The 13,542-nt window shown below is 35.3% G+C and overlaps 1 protein-coding gene across 5 annotated transcripts in view; it reads left to right on the top strand.

Annotated features, from left to right (window-relative positions):
* The window catches only part of DENND1A (DENN domain containing 1A), a 687,683-nt gene that overhangs the window by 293,831 nt on the left and 380,310 nt on the right, over positions 1-13,542 (top strand). For all 5 annotated transcript variants that reach the window (XM_051979612.1, XM_051979615.1, XM_051979613.1 and 2 more), the window contains exon 6: positions 9,555-9,624. In XM_051979612.1, the coding sequence (XP_051835572.1) occupies positions 9,555-9,624 (70 nt within the window). The remainder of the gene's footprint in view (positions 1-9,554; positions 9,625-13,542) is intronic.

The following is a 13,542-nucleotide window of genomic DNA, read 5'->3' as shown; positions in this document are numbered from 1 at the left end:
CTCTGAAGTTCCTTTTAAAACTAGTTAGGAACCACAGAGCATTTGTTAGTGTGTGACAGAAGGTTGTAAAGCCAAGAACATAGAGTGTTTGATTTAGAAATGGCACTATTAGAAGGTGTTAGAGATCAGTTAGTCCAACTGTCTCTTCTCTTCTTTAAAAAAAAGACCAACAGCTTTCTAAGTACATGATAGTGGGAAAAGCAAGCAATACAGAACAGAAGGTTTGTAGATTTACAGACAATTCCCTTTTTACATTATGCTATGTGTATTTAAATGTTCTTTTTAAGGTGTCTATAATCAATTTTAAAGTACAGTTCAAGGGTATAATCAGATGGGAGTTCATCTGAGAATGCTCTGAGATTTTTAATGTACTAGAAAAACTTATGCATTAATGTGATATGAAAGCCCCCAAAATATAATTTCATTTTAGGCTTTATTAAGGGAAAAGATTATTTTCTTGACCTCTAATTCTTATTTGCCCAATGCCTCAAAACAAGATTTTCAGGTTAAGGAAAAAATCATTTTTTTTCCTCCATAATTCTAAGCAATTCACATTGCTTCCTTACCTCCATTTTCCTGTCTTTAAAATGAAAATAATTGTTTTTTCTTCTGTGGCTCTATTAGTTTGATTTAGTTAGTATGCATCAGTACCTAATATTCATTTGGGTATCTTGTATAAACATTTTTCCCCTTTCTCTATTGAAATAGTGTATTTTCCCCCATAGGCTATGAAAGCTCAACTGAAGCTAAACTTAGCTTTAGCACCTCAATAACCCATTACATTATATTACAGAAGTAATTTAAAGTAGAAAGTAAGGTGTTCTGAATTGGAGGGAGCTTGAAGGGTTATAAATGCAGGTGGAGGCAGCTTCACAGAATTACTCTGTAAATTGATGAAAGTCCTATCCTCTAGGCTGCATGGAAAATATCTGAGAATTACAGTAAATTGTCTGTGGAGGTGTCATTACTACAAAGATAGTATGTTACCATCAATTCACTAGTGACACCAGAAAAGTGTCTTCTTGCTTTCCTACTGAGTAATCTTCAATCATTGTAATGATTTTATATAAAGAAAGAAGACAAAATCTCTCTCAGGGAAAAAAAAAAACCAATTATTCAATCATCATCAAGAAGGAGTGGGGGGAGGGGAAGAGTCTTGTTTCCAAATATTAAAAATGAGTCCCTTTTTATAGATTTGCACAAATATTTTATATTTAAGACAACATTGGTACACAGAGTGTATTTATCTGCACTAAATTATAATTGGATTAGAGGTAAAGAGTTGGGAGGGACCAGTCAATTTTTTCCTCCTAACCCCTCATTTTGCAGATGAAGAAGCCAAGGACACACAATGAACTGGAATTTACATGTAGGTCCTCTGGCTTCTAATCCAACACTCTTTCCATTATACTTTATTAATATGTTAATAACACATGCATTGTTATTTAAGTGACATTTATATTACTTTACACATCAAGTAACATAACAGTGTGACATAATGAAAATAGCATTGGACTTGGACATCAAAAGGTAATGGTTCAAACAATGCCCTGCTAACTACTAGTTGTGTGATTTTTGACAGTTTATCTTTCAGTTTTGTTTTTGTTTGCATCTGAGATTTCATCAGTGTGGGCAACTCCTATATGGAAAGTTTCCTCCTCTGTAAAAGGAGTGCTTGCATTAGGTCTTCTCTCAAACCCCTTCCATCTTAGAACTCTGTGATTTTATTATGGCTCACTCTTGTCATGACTCTACCACTGCTCCCTGATGTATAAAACAGGAACAATACCACAGCAGTGTTAAGGGGATCTGATATGATAATAGACATTACAAGCTTATTCTGCACAACATTGCCCTCACCAGTGTCATTTCATAGATCAAAGAATGATGAAATCATGGGCCCAGAGCTGGAAAGGACTTCAGACATTGTCTAGTTTAACATCTGATTTTACAGAAGAGGAAACTGAGACTCAGAGTAGTTTAAGTGATTTACCAAAGGTCACATGAATATGAAGCAAAAAAGCCAAGATTCAGACTCAGATCCCTGTGACTTGAAGTTCAGTGTTTTTCCATAAAATAATATGAGATCACATTTCCATACTATTTTATAATTTTCTCAACCCCCACAGATATCCCTTGATGGGATACAGGGATTATCGGCTTTGTTTAGGGATAAAGAAACTTGAGGCTCTATGAGACCAAGTTCACATGGCAAAGTGGCAGAACTGAAACTTAAACCAAGTCTTCTAGTTCCAGATACAGAGTTCTTTCCATTACACTACATAGCCCTTCAAAAACCACAAGCATAACCAGTCAGTAAGAATTCATTTGGGGGGGGGCAGCTAGGTGGTACAGTGGATACAACACTGAAGTCAGGAGGACCTGAGTTCAAATCCGACCTGAGACATTTAATATACTTCCTAACTGTGTGATCCTGGGCAAGTCACTTAATCCCAATTGCCTCAGGGGAAAAAAAGGGAATTTATTTAAATCCCTATTATGTGCTAGACAACATGAATAAAGATCAAAAAGGAGCTCACATTCTACTAGGGCATCAATTCTCAAGCTTTTTGCTCTCCAGATTTCCTTTATGATCTTAAAAAATTAGAGGACCACAAAGAGCTTTCACTTATGTGGGATATATATGATTGTATGTGTGTATCTACATACACATATGCATGTGTTTATGCACATGTGTACATACATATATTTTTATTTGCTGTATTAGAAATTCAGACATCTTGGTATTATGAAAATAATTTAACCTCATAGACTTATTGTGAAAGAGTCTTAGAGATTCCCAAATATCCAAGTCCACTTCTTGAACTTCATTTTGAGAAACAGTGTGCTAAGCAAATATGACATATTCACAAACAGTTAAGCATAGGATATATTACCTCACCCCACTCCCCCAAAAAATTACAGAGTAATCAATGGGAGCTCTAGAACAAGCAAAACATTAACTAAGAAGAATCAGGAAATACCTCTTGAAGGAAGTAACACCTAAAGTAAGCCTTAAAGGACTCTCACAGTTCTGAGAGATAGAGAAAAGTAGGGAAATTATATTCTAGCTTGAGGGATCAAGAAGAGTAGTCTGTTCAAAGTAAAGTGTTGGGAGAGAGTTAGTCTACAAGAGCATTTTCTAACTGGGGAGGGATTCAGGAAGGTTTCTTGGGAGATGTGAGGTTGGAATAGACTGTAAAGGAGAAGTCATAATTCAGAAGTTGACAGTTGAGGTTCAGGAGATAAGAATGAATTGTCAGAGTGAGTCTGAAGCCAAAAAGGTATGACCTGTAGAGTAGGGGCACATTGTAGGGATGCAAAGAGGGACCTTGAATGCTAAGGAGTTTGAACTTAACGTAAGTTAGTTTATTCTTTTAGACAGCAAGGAAGTAGAAACATAAATAAGTATTTGTTTCACTTCCTTAAATAGGGAAGCCCTGTTTACTAGATGATGACAGACACACTTTAAGTGGAGTTGGGGTTTCAATATCCTCACCTGTGACAGAGGAAACCCCCTACCGCACTGACCAGTCTGGTTTAATGAAGCTGTACAGGAAACTCTTTTAGCTCTGAAGCAAGATAAAGTTCAGCTGTGAACCCTGGCCTCCCAGCAAGAGAAAACAGAAGTTCTTTGAGGGGGACACAACCACACTGCCCTCACTAGATAGCCATCAGTCAATGCATGAGGGGAAATATGAGGAACTTTTATAGCAAGGTCAGGCAACTGGTGAATTCAAATGCCCTGAAAGAAAAAAACTGTTGGCCAGGTCCTTAAGAAATTAATAAACCTTTCCCTTGCCTTATGGTTCTAAATTTCATAGAGAAAGTAATTAATTTGGTTAGATCAGATAGAAAATGTGTTTTCTAAGGATTGTAGCAAATGGAAAATTGAACTTCAGAGGAAAGAAGAGACCATAAATCATTAAATGTTAAAACTGGAGACATACCTTGCTGGAACATAGAATATAAAATGAGAGTCCTAGAGAAGAACTTATAAATATGTACTTTTGGAGCTAAAATTGTTCTTAAAAATCATTTAGCTTAGCTCATCACAAACAAGAAGAAACGGAGGTCCAGAGAGAGAAGGTGATTTTAGTGTTCATATTTAAGATTGAGACATAATATTGAAAGAGAATCTAGCTACTTATCACATTATTTCACATATCATCCCCAAAATACTTCAAGGGTTTTCATCATTCCACAATTATTGTTATTAGTTGTAGGTAACATTTTTGTTACGATGATATTTTCTCCTAACAACCCTACAAGGTCATCTGTAAATTTTTCTCTCCTTTATGCAGATGTAGAAATTAAAAGTTATTTGAGAAATATAAACTTATTTAGGGTCACTTAACTAATAATTGCTAGACTTGGGACTTGCACCTAATCTTTTTGACATGCAGTAGTATATTACAGCATTGTCGATACCCTCTTTTTCAGGAAAGTAGACGTGCCTTTTTTTGGTTTGCTATTTTTACTACCTTTTTGGGGATTGGGATCTTATTCCTGGTACCTTTCCTTTGGTTTTGTTTACAAAGACTTCGCTAATCTTTATGGGTAGTCTCCTTAGGAGAGGCTTTCTCCAGAAGACCATAATAGCTTCTTAACTCTACTAAGGTTTATTTAGAAGAAAGGGAATGGTGAAACTTATCTGCCTCCTAATCCCTCTTGAATGTTTACATTGCTTTGCTGAACTAAATGATCTTTAAAGTGGCAGCCATCATAATAACCAATGTGCAGCTGACAGAGTTGATGGAAACTTATTACAGTAAGTGATAATACTGTCATATAAGTAAAAAGTTAAGTTGCTTATCAGTCAATTTTGATAAGCTACTTAAATTTTATAGTAGCATGTCTCAGTGTCAAACAAATGTTAATAATAGAGGGCTGTTCACTTTCTCTGTCATGGATATTTCATCTCACATCATTTATTATTCCAAGTTGTATAGTTTTGCTGGCATAGGGGCCCTGCTTTCCTTAGAGGTAACAGGATGCAGTCTTACTGTGTCCAGTTTTGGATAACAAAATTTAGAGGAACATTGACAAATGAAGCTTGTTAGAGAAGGTGAATGAAGATGGAGATGGTGATGGATGTAAATCTTGTCATTGAAGAATGCTTGAAGGAAATATGGGCTGTTTACTGGAAAAGATAGCAATAATAACAATCACTTAAAGCTATCTAGATTTTAAGGTTTACAGAACATTACTCACAATAACTCAATGAATATTATTGTCCTCATTTATGGATGAAGAAACCAAGGTCCTACAGAGATCACATGATATTCTTTGGGTTTTACAGATCTCACAGTAGAACTAGAACAAGAATTACATCCTGCTGACTCATGGGCAATGCTTTTTTCATTGCATCCCACCAAAAAAGTAAAGGCTTAGATTGTTTAGGATCTCAGGCTTCAACCCAGGAGTACTGAAAATTCTGTCAAGAGAAGAAGGTAAAGTTTTATTTTGTTTCTCCCCAGAAGACTTAATCTATTAGCAGTGGGTAAAAGCATGGCTTTGTCAAGAACAGATCTTGTCAGATTAATATTTTCTTTTCTTTCTTTTTCTTTGACAGAACTACTATTCTGGTATGTCAGGGGGATGCTGCAGATATAATTTAATTAGATTTTAGCAAATTGTTTGAAAAAAAAGCTCTAATGCTATTTTTGTGGGGGAAATGGAGAAATTTGAGTTAAATGATACTACAGTTAAGTGCATTCTGAACTGGCAGAGTAGCCTGATCTAAAAAACTAGTCCTTAATTAGTGATTTAATATCAACTTGGAAGGGGTCATTAGTATCTTTCCCCCAGAGATTATCTTTTCATTCTATACTCTCACTTGGAGATCTCCCATTTGTTCATTTCTCATCTCTATGTACATAGCTGACAGATCTCTATATTTAGAACTATTTTCCCTGCTGAACCATATAATCCCACAGTAACCAACTGCCTCTTAGAGATACTACTCGGATGTCAGGTGGGCATCTCATTCTCAACATATCCAAAACAGAACTCATTAACTTCTCCTAAATTCACTTCCATACTTTCCTATTATTATTATATAAGAGACCATTGAGATAGTCCCAGTCCCCTGGTTCTGTAAAGGTTAGTATTAGCTACTTCCTCTCAATCTCCTCACAATTTCTCTTATTGCTTTTTCCGCTTTGAGAGTACCTTCCATCTTTCTCTCTGTTCACATAGCCCAATTCCTAATTCACACCTTCATTACTTGTCAATTGCAGTAGTTTTTTAATTGATCTCCTTGCCTCAGATCTCTTTCCACTTCAAGACATCCCCTCTCACCTCAAGTCCTAAAGTCATTTTTCTTACATGTGAAGTCTGAGAATGCCACCTTTCTCCCCAGCCCCAATCTCTATACAATAAATTTCCATAGCTCTTTGATCCTGAAAGATGAACTATAATGCTTCATCTCCAATCTTCATGCACTGGTTATGCCCCATTTTTAGAAAGCTCTGACTCTTCTTCATGTCTGTTCCTCACCTTCCACATTTCCTTCAAGTTCAGCTCAAATTTCATCCTCATCAAGAAACCCTTCCAGGTCCCAATTGCTACTGTATTCCCCTCACCTACTCTGTATGTCTTTGTTGTCTTCCCGCATTAGAAAGTAATCACCTTGAAGGCTGGGACCCTGGTTTTGCCTCTTTGTCTCCCCAGCACCAAATTTAATAAATGTTTGCTGACTAAGCAACTGACTCTGATTGACCCCTATGTTGTTTTACTATTTTTATCAGTGACTGGAATTGACTAACTAGATAGCATGTTTATCAATATGCTAATGAAATATACAGCTAACAGGGTTTTGTGGTAGCCTGTTGGTTGACAGAGTCAGGATTTAGAAAGATCCCAACAAGCTAGAGCATTAAGTAGAAGCTTTAAAAAGTAACATTTTAATAAGGATACCACTACAACTATAACTTGGGCATCAAAGAATCAACTTCACAAATGCAAAATGAGGGAGACATAATTAGATAAAAATTTATTTGAAAAAGATCCAGGGAATTTAGCAGACACATTTAGTATTCACAAGGTGGGAGTTGAAAGTGATCTTATAGATAAACAATCAACTGGAAAACTTTTTTAAGCTACTGTGCTAAGTGATAGATGGAAACATACAAAATATACATAGAGTATTAATAATAACTTGCACTTATATGGCACTTTAAGATTTGCAATGCATTTTTCAAAGATTGTCACATTTTATCCTCAGAGAGACCACAAGGAGGTAATTGCTATCATTCCTTACTATTCCCACTCAGTAATTTTCCTGTGGTTGCAGAACTAGTAAGTATTTGAGGCAGACCTTGAACTCACTTATTTCTAATTCCAGCTCTAGGACTCTATCTGTTGTACCACTTAGCAGGGTAAATGGGAGATAATATCAGAGAAGAAGGTATTTGTAGCTGGGCCTCTCGCACAAGGCAGGATTTGAGCTGAGACGTGAAGAAAGTAAAATAGGGAAGGAGAGAACATAAGGCTTGGAGAATAATCAGCGCAATGATGTGGAAACCGAGGCTGGAGTGTCATATGTGAAGACCAGGCCCATGTAGCTGAATCATAAAGGACATGTATGGGAATAAAGTGTAAAAATACCAGAAAGGAAGGAAGGGAATAGGTTATAATGCCAAACATAGGATTTTGTACTTATCTTAAAAAGGTAGTAGAGAGCCATATGATTTTATTGAGTAAGGAGAAGACATTGTCAGAGCTCCACTTTTTAGAAAGACCGTTTTGGAAGTTATATGAAGTATTTCATATGTTTTTAAATATATGCCATAATATTTTTGCCAAACGTAGGATTTTGTATTTATCTTAAAAAGGTAGTAGAGAGCTATATGATTTTATTGAGTAAGGGGAAGACATTGTCAGAGCTCTACTTTTTAGAAAGATCGTTTTGGAAGTTATAATGAAGTATGAATTGGAATCAGGAGAGATGAGATAGAGAAGCCAACTTATCCCATTGTTAGGTCTATTTCACTGTTAAAATCATGTGGGAATGAAGTGATGAGGGCGTGAAGTAGGGAGATTATGTTAATAGAGAGAAGGGGACATATTCAGGAGATACTGTAAAGGCAGAAAGGACAAAATTTGGTTGCAGATTGGAATATGAGATGAATAAGAAGGAAGAGTCAAGGAAGACAATAAGGTTAATTTGACAATACTGGAGGGGTGGAACCAAAGTGCCAGAGAGTAGACAGAACATTGCCTGAGCTCTCTCCCTAGCTTCCCTCAGAATCAATGCTACAGCAAGCCTCTGAATGGATTTTGAAGTGACAGAACACACAAATATTCGGAGAATAATAATTTTCCAGCTTAAGATCCCAATCTTGCCAACATTTCCCATTTTTTCTTGTCTTAGTTAATTCTGATGGCCCTTATTCCTAATAGGCTTCACCTAAAATATTCATTGGAAACAATCTAGTCAGTAGCCTTTTCAGCTTTGAGATTCTTACAGTTTAAATTCGTCACCTAATTCAGATCCTGGTAGCTCCGAAAACCTGACTCACAGTTTTCCTTTCTAGAAGAAGCCTGGCTACTCTTGCCTGTATTCTAGAGGATTTAAACACTGATATTGATGTTCTTTTAAACACTCCAACCTTCTTCTGGCTAGCTATTTAACCACTTAACCAGTTTGTGGATTGAGACCTCAGTATACCATTATTGCTACTGCTACAGCTGCTGATTCAGTGACTCCCAATCCCCTTTTCTGGCTTGCTGGGTCTCCCCTCCCACTCTTGTGTGATAAACCTCTCTTGTTAATCTTCCAAGTTGTTTTTGGTGTTTCTAGGCTGAGAGATCTGGAAACTGCCAAAGCTGCCACTGCTTCAGAGGTCCCAAGACCCACTCCTAGTTTGCTTTGCCCAGAGCTGTGCTGGTGTTACACTGCCCTCCCACCCTGGTGCACTAGACTTTTCTTGCTCACTTTTTAAGTTGTAATTAGCTGGAAAATTATTTCACTCCATCTTTTTGTAGGATCTGATATGCTAAAATTTATTTAGAGTCATTATTTCAAGATAGTTGGAAGGGTTTGGGGGAGAGTTTGGCAAGTCCCTGCTTTTACTCTACCATCTTGACTCTGTTTCCTACTTCAACTCTTGAAGAATGTTTACTATGGCACAAAGAGACTACTATCTCCAGTAGTATAGCCCCCAGTACTGTTACTCTTTGATCATGAAATGTTCAGTCCCTGAAGTATTAAGTAAAAATTAAGCAAGTGTGAAGTAAGGAGTGGTTAGCATTTCAACCATCCCTTTATAATATGAAATGGGAATTTTTTTTTAAGGACATAGAAATAGTACCATAGATTGTTAGCTTAGTGAAGGCAATTATAGCAGATCTAATTTAAATTAAATTATTAAATCTTTATATTTTCTCTTTTGCATTTATTGCTACATTCTTTATTTGACAGGTGCTTTTAAATGTTTATTAAATGAACAGGGGGGCGGGACCCTGAATTGCATTAGACTTGATATAGATCTTGGTTTGGGGTTTTGGTGTTTCTACTTATATTCAGTGTTTTTCTTTTTCTTTCCCAGCTATCTTCCCTGGTTTGAAGTTTTCTATAAACTACTCAACATCTTGGCGGATTATACAGCAAAAGGACAGGTATTTATATCCTACTTTTTAAAAAAATAACTGATTCTGTATCAAGTGCTAAAAGAATTTTTCACTCAGGTAAGCTGATTAGTGAAAAGAACACCAGATTAGGAATTCAGAACTTGTGTTCAAATCATTACTCTACCACTTAATACTCATTTAATTACAGACAAGTTCCTTAATAGCTTCATCTGTAAAATGAGGGTTTTGAACTAAAAAATCTCTAAATGTTCTTTCTGTTTTAATATCCTATTTGTGTTTCAATAGTCTGTGTTCTAAGGGTTCTTCTATGGTCTTGAAGTCTCATGGCGATCAAAGTATTTATCAAACAAACCTGACACTCCTGATATTAAATATTTTGTAAGAAACAGGTTAAACAATTATGAAAAGAGTTGTCTATGGTCATATGTCTTCTTATACTTTATCATCTTTCCTTTAAACAAATTTAGATTCTCATTTGATTCAAAGACATCTTTTGAGGTGTAATATTATGGATTGATTACAGGTGTATTATAGCAATTTTTAAAAAAAATTGACCCTTCTTAGACTATTTTTTGTTGAAGTTATAGACCATAACCCCTTTCTTTTGAAGTATTTGGAGTTTCTTATATGTCAGCTTTGCCATATAAAAATAATAAAATGGTAGGTATATTTTGAAGTGCACTAGAACTAGAAAATAAATTATCACAGTTGATATTTATACGTTGACTTATACCTTATAAGACCTTTTGAGTACCATACCTTATGTGGACCTCACAAATAAGCCTTTGAGGTACGTAACTATTCTTATCTACATTTTTACATATGAAGAAACTGTTGCCATAAAGGGGACTTCCCAGAAATCACAGAGCTAGAGACACACAGATTCTGACTCAAAGTCAGCTATATTAAAATTCAGCCTAAATCTACTATACAATACTCTGTGTTATATTATTATAGCCAATCTTATCTCTCAACATTCCTGATTCTTCAATTAAGATATGTACACGTATATACAGACTTAGACGCCAAATAATGTCAATATTAATTATTTTTATATACATGTGTTTACACATTGAATTTACCAGCAGCATTAGTGATCTCAAACCTTTCCTTCCTTTAGATCTTGTTCTATATTATATTTATGTATACATGCACGTATATTTGTATTTATATATGTATTATGTATGTATACGTGTGTTTCTTCTTGTTTTCTAGTGCCTAGTAGCTTAATGCCTTATCAGTGTGACTACTTAATAAATGTTTATTAAATCCTCTGGAGTATGTCTCACTTGAATCTTGGGGAGTCTAGCTTTTTCATATTTTACATGGCCATGAAATATAAAGGCCAGTGAGATCTTTTCCTCTAAGTCCTACACTTAGTGCTTATTTTTTTAGTTTTCCAAAAAACCTTTCTCACCCCCAAGTGAGACTATGAGCAAGAAATTACCATACACAAAGAATGATCCATTTGTCTTGAGCATTTGAGATTTGTGTGTTTTAATCAAGTTCTGTTTCTTACTTATATCATATTTTATATTTTTTGGAGTTCAACAAATATTCATTAAGTAACTACTATGGAAATGGTGCAAGAGCTTTAAAATTTTTTTTAAAATTATAACAGGAATTTTAACCTGTTTCTTGTTGTTAGTGATGAATATTAAAGTTCATAGCCACCTTTCTTTCCAACTTTATTTGTTTTCTGTTTGCTTCTGAAGATTGATATTATTTTAGATTTGGGAAATTTCCTAGAACATAGAATGGTTGAGGTAGAGGGGACCTTAAAACATAAAATTTTCAACACAGTTGAAAGACAGCTGAAAATGTAAACACATTTTCAAAGCCAAAGCCAAATCCTAGCTTTTCCCCTTTTTATAACTGTTTGGCCTCCATCTTCACCACTGCTTCTTTTATTCCCATTATTATCCTTCGTTATTCTCTAACAAAGAGATGATCTTTCTCCTCACCAACACCAGTATTTCTAAGTGACTCTTGATTCATCTCCTCTAACTTCTCCAATATATTCTCTCCACTATTATCCTTACTCTTTCTTGAAGTTTTAGTCTCTTCTTATCTATTGGTTTCTTTCTTGGTACTTACAAAGAAAACTCTTCATTTAGGATTACCCTTACTTTTTACCTTTCCTCTCCTTTAAAACTTCTTTAAAAATCTACCTATACTCAATATTTCCTCTTCTTCGCTCACAAATACATTATTATTAGCCTTGCTTCTGTACCCTAAGGATTATGGAATCTTTACATCTTACTGAAATAGAGGCTGCCTATATCTTTAGTAATAAAATATGACTGCCTTAAAAAAGGGGAAGGTCTTCCTTTTCTGTTGGCATTCCCAGTGTAAGCATTGGTACTTTGCAACAATAAACACTTGATATATATTGTTTCATTCTTTCAGAGATTCATTCTCATTTTTATTTTCTTTGTAGTCCTCTATAATCTGACTTCTTACCTCATCATTTAACTGAAATTTTTTTCTCCAAAATAATTAACAATATCTTTATGTTTAAATTTCGTGGCCTTCAAGCTCTTTGGAGGTGCAATGGATAGAACATTGGCTTTGGAGTCAGAAGGATGTGAATTCAAAACCAATCTCAGATGCTTACTATCTGTGTGATCTAGGCAAGTCACTTAACCCCATTTGCCTCCATGTCTGCCTCCAAAAAAAGTTTAATGGCCTTTTCTCTTTCCTTTTCCTATTTGAATTTTCTTTAACATTTGACAATATTGACTAAGAGATACCTATTTTCATAGCATTGATTTTCCTTCTAGTTCTCTGACCACTATTCATTTTCTTTTGCTGATTCATAATCCTTGACATGTCTATTAACTATGGATATATTCTAGGCCTCTGTCCTGAGCCCTCTTCTCTCTGTGCTCTTTCTTGGTTACCTAATCAACTTTAATGGATTCAAATACAATCTCTACACAGATGGTTGGTTCCCAAGTCTATATATCTTGCTGTAGTCTCTATTTAAAACTCTAGTTCTGTATCAATGATTGCATATTAGACATTTTGAACTTCATGTTCCATAAACATCATAAACTCAGTATATCTGAAACAGAACTTATTATCTTTCCCCAAAACTAGCCCTTCTTCAGAAATTCCCTTTCATTATCTAGTGTGTCACTGTCCTTGTCACCCAGGTTCTTAACCTTGGTATTATCTGGATGTCTGCATTTCATGCAATCTATAAATCCATATCCTATATATCTTTGTTTCTCTGTTTCCACAATATCTCACATATATCCTTTTCTTTGCATTCACACAGCAATTACCCCATTTTAGGCCTTTATCACCTCTTCCCTGCATTATTTCAATAACTTCTTTGCTTAATTTGCTTCAAGCTTTTCCTGACTCCAGCCTATTCTCCACTCAGCTACCAAATTAATTTTCCTGAATTTCAAGTCTAATTATAGTCTTATTATTCAGTAAGCTCTAGGTGGTTGTTGTTATTGTTGTTGTTTTGGTTCTAGAATCAAATGTAAACTGTTCTTTTTTATATTTTAATCTTTTTACTATCTATCCCCTCCATCCACTAGTCTTCTTACCTTGTAATCTTTTCTTTATACTCTTCAGTCCAACTATACTAGCCTACAAAAAGTATAGCCCTTTATCTTCTGCCTCTTTGTACTGGGTGTCCCTTATGCCTGGAATACATATCCTCTTCAACTCTGCATTTTAGAATTTCTGGTTCCTTCAAGACTCAGTTTAAATAACTACCTTTTCCGTGAAGCCTTTCCTGGCACTCCCAGCTGCTAGTTCACCCTCTCCCCAAACTTGTAATTATTTTGAACATATTTGTTATATAAATGTATATACATACTGTTCTCCCATTAAAATGTAAGTTCCTTGAGGGCAGGGACTATTTCAATTTTGCCCTTTATCCCTAGTGCTTAGTACATTGCCTGTAACACAGTTGGCTCTTAAATT

Source organism: Antechinus flavipes, chromosome 2 (assembly GCF_016432865.1).
Source record: "Antechinus flavipes isolate AdamAnt ecotype Samford, QLD, Australia chromosome 2, AdamAnt_v2, whole genome shotgun sequence".
Lineage (NCBI taxonomy): Eukaryota > Metazoa > Chordata > Mammalia > Dasyuromorphia > Dasyuridae > Antechinus > Antechinus flavipes.
Note: the sequence above shows the minus strand (reverse complement) of the source record. Positions and strands in the feature narration are given on the sequence as shown.